Consider the following 7,075-nt stretch of genomic DNA (forward strand, 5'->3'; position numbering starts at 1 on the left):
ATCGAGCAAATGCTCCATTATCGAGAGCTGATGTAAGATGCTGTGATGTGCCTCAAGGACTATATTCACTACTAGGGAAGTGCTAATCAATGACGCTATACTTTCGTCATCGAAGACTCAAAAATCGTCACGGAAGTTCATCTATGACGAACTTGTGACGAAAAACTGTTCGTCATGGAATGAGCGTCATTGAATAACCAAGGTGACGAAATGGTGATTTTCGTCACTGAATGATATTCATTCAATGACGAAATGGCAATTGTCATCGATTGATACTCATTCAGTGACGAACTCATTGCGTCACAGATGAGGCTCTATTTCGTCATAGCTTGGTGCTCCGTGAGGCTCCCAAACGCCGTTTGCCACGCTGGCAGCTGACGTGTCTTGCACACGTGGCACGACCACGTGGCAGGTTACGTGGCTCTCCATGTGGCAGCTGACGTGGCCGCTGAAGAACACCACGTGGCAGATGACGTGGCACGCTGTGATTAATCCACGTGGCTTGCTGGGAGTGGTTTACATTTCGTCACAGAATGGAGAAGTTTCATCACAGATTAAAATAACATTAAGGTCACAGAATCTAGAAATTTTGTCACTGATCACATTGCAATAACGTCAAATAACCCAGAATTTTCATCACAGGTGCAAATGCTACTATTTTTACAAAATGCAAATAATATTAAAATGACCAAATGGTTCAACAGATCCAGCATTCCAGTCATCATAAAACTGACTCAACACTACTGAACTCAATTCATGTATTACTATTGACATCACATTCTAGGTTCTACTTTGATCTCAGTTCACATCAACAACACAACTAATAATATAAAGATGCCAAGCATCAACATCATAGGTTTTAGCCTAAGCAAAATCAGCCAACAACTTTGACCCCTTGCCAAGCACCAGCAGCAGCAACACATACTCCTTGGTAGCACACAACATCAGCAACGGTTCATGTCGAAGCGTTGTTGAGGGACAACAGACGCCTGAGCAGCACATTGGTCTCCTGCAATTCCTTCTGGTTTATCTCTGTCTGCCTCCTCATCTCCTCCATCTCCTTTTGTTGCCTCTCGAGCTTTTCATCAGCTTCTTCACTTTTCTTCTTGAGAGCATCGAGTTCACCCTGTACAACAGCTCTAGCTTCAGCTGCTAGTTGCTCCCGAAGATCGCTTTCATTCAATGCTGCAGACTTAGACGATGTCGTTGGTTTGATGCCAATATTCTTGAGGAAACTGTTCGAGCTGTTCTTGGGGAGGGCCTGGGACACAACCTGCACACTAGAAACTGCTGTCTCACCTTCATCAACAGGGGCTGCCCTCAAAGCTTCCATGTTGGACTGAAAGAACAATGAGCTATTTTTAGTTCATACATGTATTGCATTAAAGTTAGGTGCAAATATCATAAGATGTATTTTAAAGAATATAGACAACAAGTTGTGTGCTACATAGGTAGAAGGAAACCTATCAACATGGACAGAATGAAGTACAAATTAAATGATTAATTATGTGGAACATTATGTAAACTTTAGTTTGGTTCTTACTAACAACTAGTGTCCAATGAAACAATCAGGCATCACCTTAGCATGTGGAAACAAAGTGCAGATTGTTCTCAGTTCTATGCTATCTCATTTTCAGTCAACATCCCTCAAGTGTTAACGAAACACAGTTAATAGAAGGATATTATATTAGCACTAGGAATCTGCAACTATCTCATTTGTTGTCAACATCTAAATTTTCAAACAATAATTACCTGTTGAACTAGACACAGGCACATTACTTTCCTGAGTTTAGAGGACTGAATTATGTATCATATCTCGTAGACTCTAAGTTCAGATTACCAACAACAAGATCAAAGGTTTAGTGTGTCCAAAATAGACTCAAAACCATGACTTTTAATTAAAAGTTTATAAATGGAATGAAGATTTTCTGCATTGCCATTTCAGTTGGCTTGCCTAAACATACAAGTACCTATTGTTTACTGAGTACCATTCAAATTGCAAGAGTAGCAGTCTGGTAGGACATCTTTCACAAAAAAGCAAAACTGTAGGTATACTACTGAAAACAACCTGGATCAAAATCACTAGAAAAGGCAGTAACATTACCTAGCTAAGGTAATTTACTGACCAATTATGGGTACCTAGACATGTCATTACTGATTGTGTGCATCACCATGAACCACAAGAAACAAACTCAGCTGAAGAAATTAAAGGAACCATAGGATTGAGCTAGTTAGACTTACAAGTGCCTCTCTTGCTGATTCCTCAAGACCTTTTTTGGAGCTGGTATGGCAGGTCTTGAAGGCCTCCACCACATCAAGTTCTTCATTTTGGTGAGTGCTTGGTTCTGCATTGTTACTTTGCTTCTTCTATTTCAAAGATAATTCAATTACAGCAAAGGTTTGTGAGATCAAATGTAGAATAAGTTGTTTAGTGCAACTATGTACAAGGTACTCTTTACTTACATATGCATGCAAGTGTGCCACATAGCTACGAGAGCCGGTAGTCTGATGATACTTGACTTTACTGCGATTAGTCTTGTTCTTTTCACTTGTTTCCTAAAGGAGAATGACATGTCAGATGAATCACAGGTTAAAAATGATAAGATCCACTGGAAACTAAATGAGAAAGAAGACAAGACACCCGTACCAAGTTCTTTGGATTTTTCCACTTTGCAGTCAGTGCATTCCACTCATCATCAGACATGCATGAAACTGGAGAAGATGTCCGAACCTCATTTGCAGGCACACCATTGAAGTACTTTTTCTTCAGCCGATAGCGCATTTGTCGCACCGAAGAGCGCAGCATATCGGTGCAAGCTTCCTTGGTTGGCTCGTCCGTTTTGTTTATGGCCAAGCGCCCCTAGTCATATGACAATTCCACATTTACTGGATGATTTCAGGTTAAGAAGATATACATGTCAACCATAGAAAAACAGCAAGGCACTTACGCAAAGCTTTGACACAAACTCGTTGTAATATTTTTCATCGTTCTTGTAGTTCTTCCAATGAGGTAGGATAGGAACGTTGTCCCGAATGAGGACACCAGACTCAGATGCAAACTTGGCTGCTTGAACAGGTTCATGAGGCCTTCTTTTGCCTGGAGCAACAGCTATGGGCAGTCTATGTCCCATAGCTTTTGTCATCTTGTCCAAGTATGCTCCCTTGGTGGGTGGCCTAGGATCCCTTGGGCGTCGCTGTGCAGGAGCTACAAAACAGAAAATGCTTTTAGATGCTTTAGTGTCATGCAAATCAGCCAAAGAGATGGCATATTGGAATGACTAAGAAATTATGACTTGCCTTGAGTGTCATCCTCTGCAGCTACATTATCTTCATGTACAGTTGCCATGTCTTGATCAGCAGCTCCATTGTCATTCTCTGCGGCTGCAATGTCATCACCACCAGCTCCATTGCCTTGTTGGGCACCAGCTCCATAGCCTTGCACTGCACCAGCTGATCCATTGCCTTCCTCTGCAGGCTGACCATCTATCGCTGACAGTTGAAGCCTTTTTGATGATCTTAACTGGGCACTAGGAGGTTCCGGCTGTGAACCTTCCGGTGCCCTCACTCTCTTACCAGACCTACCTCCTGGCGGCATGTTGGGACCTGAAGCCTTTTTAATCCTCCGAGTGATGATTTTCCGACTATACCCTGGAGGGGACTGTGTAAAAAAAATCAAGTAAGCCACGTGCATTAGTAAGAATTGGCATATATTAGTGAAGTGAATTGAAAGAAAGAACATGTATATAGAAAGCAAGGGCATATATCTAAAAACCTTAGTGGGTTGTGGCCGCACAACAGATTCAGTTTCATCATCATCACTATCTCCTTGATCGTCATTTTCAAGGAGATACTCCGATGTATCCGAACCCTCACTACTTGTTTTCTTGTTTGCTGATTTTTTCCCCTTGTCATTTGCAGATTGTGGTAAAGAGTTACTAATTTCAGCAGCTATTGTTTTCAGTCCAAGCGCTGCCAACATTGCATCATTCTTTGCCACGTGTTCATCCCGCCTCCTCTCATAATCAGATTTTGGAGGTTCTTCTAAGAGCAAGCAAATTGTATATATTAGTATGGTTAGAAGCTAATTAGAGAAGAGGTAGGAAAAACCAGCAGGCTGCAGCAAGCATGTATCCAGGAGCTAATGGTCAGTTGCAGTTCTCTTGGATATTTTGTAATCTCTAGTTAAAAAGGAAATGCCCAGCTATGCCTAAGCCGCGGTAAGTAGAGCTGCATTGCCTCGACTAGCACCTAGGCATTTTGTCTATTTGTTTTCTGCACGGAGATGTTTTGGACATGATGTATGTAAATAAATGGACAAATTAGAGATGAAGAAAGACAAACTGCAATCATAGTACCTCATGGTTGCATGGTTCTGATATGCTAATTTTTGTTATTTGGCACATAATTACTCAAACCACCCACAGGAAGTCATAGAATACAAATGTCAAGAAACGACGTGGCGCTAGGAGCCCAACTGCCTGCCTAGTGCCTAGTGCTTTTTGAAACATTATTCATAACAGAACTCATTTGGTATCGCTTTCTCAATGAATTTTCAAACCTATTCACTCTTGAATCTGCAAGAGTGTATTCTGCATGTCATTTATCTGTTAAATTATTGAACAGGTGGATAGATTATTGAAGTTGCACAAGAATGAGAAGTATATCCTCTCCTTTGAGCAGTTTGGATCAAGGGAGGCAACATTTCTAGTTACTTTCAAGGTAATCTGCTGCTGAAACGGCATTGAAATTGCTGGGCACAAGATCAAATTGATAACACTATCTGCTTCACTGTATTTTCAGGAGTCGGCACACAAGCATGTCAGTTCAGTTTACTGACTTCCTAGTTGCATTAGAGAATGGATTTACTGACTTCCTAGTTGCATTAGAGAATGGATTTACTGACTTCCTCGAACAAATGGGGAGCGCTGGCTGGGATCAGAACCTAATCATTTTGAAAGTGCCAAAAGAGCCCATCTTGGTGTTGGAACATCAAGACCAAGAGGTGTGACATGGCATTTAAACCACTTTGCAAATCCTTTTTCAACCATTCTTTCAACATCACGTGCACCTTGCTCCTGTAGCTCGGCCCTGTACAATCTGCAGGGCAAAGTATAGTCATAACAATAATTTGAAAAAAGTAAAAAAGACAAAAACATAAACTCAAACATCTAAATGATACTTACTGTACATAATCCGCAGCTTCTTCACAATTATTTATCACATACCAAACTAATTTATTCAGGACATCATCATCAATGTACTGCCTCCTATCAGATCCAACAAGAGTAACACCATGCTTAAAAACAGAGATGTCATCAGGCAATGGCACCTCTCCATCACTACCATCACTACGGTTAAATCTAGTGTCAATATCCTCCATATACCTAGAACAAAAAGTCAAGGTGTCACTTGCCATATATGCATTAGCAATTGATCCTTCCGGCCTACCCCTGTTGCTTACGAAATTCTTCAAAGTGCCTAGTCGCCTTTCTATTGGGTACATCCATCCGTACTGAACAGGTCCTCTAAGCAGTGCCTCGTCAGGAAGATGGACGGCCAAGTGCACCATGACATCAAAGAAGGCAGGTGGAAAGATTTTCTCAAGCTTGCATAGGATCAATGGGATTTCTTCTTTCAGCCGTTTCACAACATCAATCCGTAGATTTCTACTGCATAGTTCCCTGAAGAAGGTCCCGAGCTCAGCAATTGCTTCATATACATCCTTCCTCACCAGTCCTCTTAGGCCAGCAGGTATGATTCTTTGTAGGAGTATGTGGCAAGAGTGTGTTTTCAGCTTTCCCTGGATCTTCGAACCATCTTCACTAATGTACCTTGCTAGGTTAGCCGCATATCCATCAGGAAACTTGATACCTCTGAGAAACTTGAGGAACGCAATTTTCTGTTCCTTCCCCAAGACATACGGAGCGGGTGGAGCAATGACTGAGTTTCCATGCTGCCGCAAGTGCAATTCAGGCCTTATGCCCATATCAAACAAATCTAGCCTAGCATTGGTTGTGTCCTTGGTCTTGCCCTGAACATTGAGTAATGTGCCAAGAATATTTTCACATATGTTTTTTTCTATGTGCATCACATCAAGATTATGTGGAAGCTTCAAATCTTGCCAGTATGGCAGACTCCACAAACCAACTTTGCGGCTATAAATCCTTGGACCTTCATTACGCTTCCTTTTATTTCCAGTAATGTCAGGATGCTTCCCTGGCCTGACATCTTTCACCTTCTCTAGCTCCTCTAGTACCTCCTCCAAAGTGAACTTGCCTGGCTCCTCTTTGTTTTCACGCTTACCATCGAAAGCCAAGGTTCTCCGCCATGCATGCCCCCGAAAAAGGTAACGACGATGTCCAATGTAACAAATCTTGTTCCTTATTGCCCGAGACAACGGATCCTTGTCGCAATGAATACATGCATAGTACCCTTTTGTTGTTCGCCCTGATAATGTGCTCAGCGCTGGATAATCATGTATACACCACAACACGGCAGCACGAAGGTCAAACTTCTTACCAGTACATGCATCCAAGGTGCTGACACCCTCCCATAGACCGATCAGGTCTTCAATTAGGGGCTGAAGGAACACATCAAAATCCTTCCCTGGAGATTTTGGACCTGGGATGAGTAATGCCATAAAGCAGTTTGCTGGATTCATACATTCCCATGGTGGGAGATTCAGTGGTGTCAGAAGCACAGGCCACATACTGTACTGGGTACTCATGTTGCCAAATGGATTGAATCCATCGGTGGCTAAGGCAAGCCTCAGGTTCCTCGGGTCATCTGCAAAGTTTGTGTGCCTTTTGTCGAAATCCTTCCATGCTTCCCCATCAGCTGGATGACTCATTACATTGTCGACTGGTGTCCTCTTTTTCTTATGCCATTGTGTTTCCTCAGAAGTTCGCTTTGAAGCAAAAATTCTTTTCAACCTTGGCACAAGTGGAAAATGCCTCAATACCTTGTGTGGAACCCTCTTCGTCCCAGTTTCATCTTTCCATCTAGATGCTTTGCATACTGGACACACATTGTCTTTAGCATACTTTTTCCGAAACAACACACAATTGTTCGGGCA

The 7,075-nt window shown here is 42.1% G+C and overlaps 1 protein-coding gene across 1 annotated transcript; it reads right to left on the bottom strand.

Annotated features, from left to right (window-relative positions):
* Positions 658–3,827, bottom strand: LOC8060383. The gene is made up of 7 exons (XM_021458754.1): positions 3,773–3,827; positions 3,298–3,658; positions 2,949–3,205; positions 2,648–2,860; positions 2,464–2,556; positions 2,242–2,367; positions 658–1,339 (listed from the first exon to the last, which is right to left on the bottom strand). The coding sequence occupies exons 2-7, from the start codon at positions 3,593–3,595 to the stop codon at positions 956–958; spliced, it is 1,371 nt and encodes a 456-aa protein (XP_021314429.1). The 5' UTR covers positions 3,596–3,658; positions 3,773–3,827; the 3' UTR covers positions 658–955.

This window comes from Sorghum bicolor, chromosome 4, assembly GCF_000003195.3.
Source record: "Sorghum bicolor cultivar BTx623 chromosome 4, Sorghum_bicolor_NCBIv3, whole genome shotgun sequence".
Lineage (NCBI taxonomy): Eukaryota > Viridiplantae > Streptophyta > Magnoliopsida > Poales > Poaceae > Sorghum > Sorghum bicolor.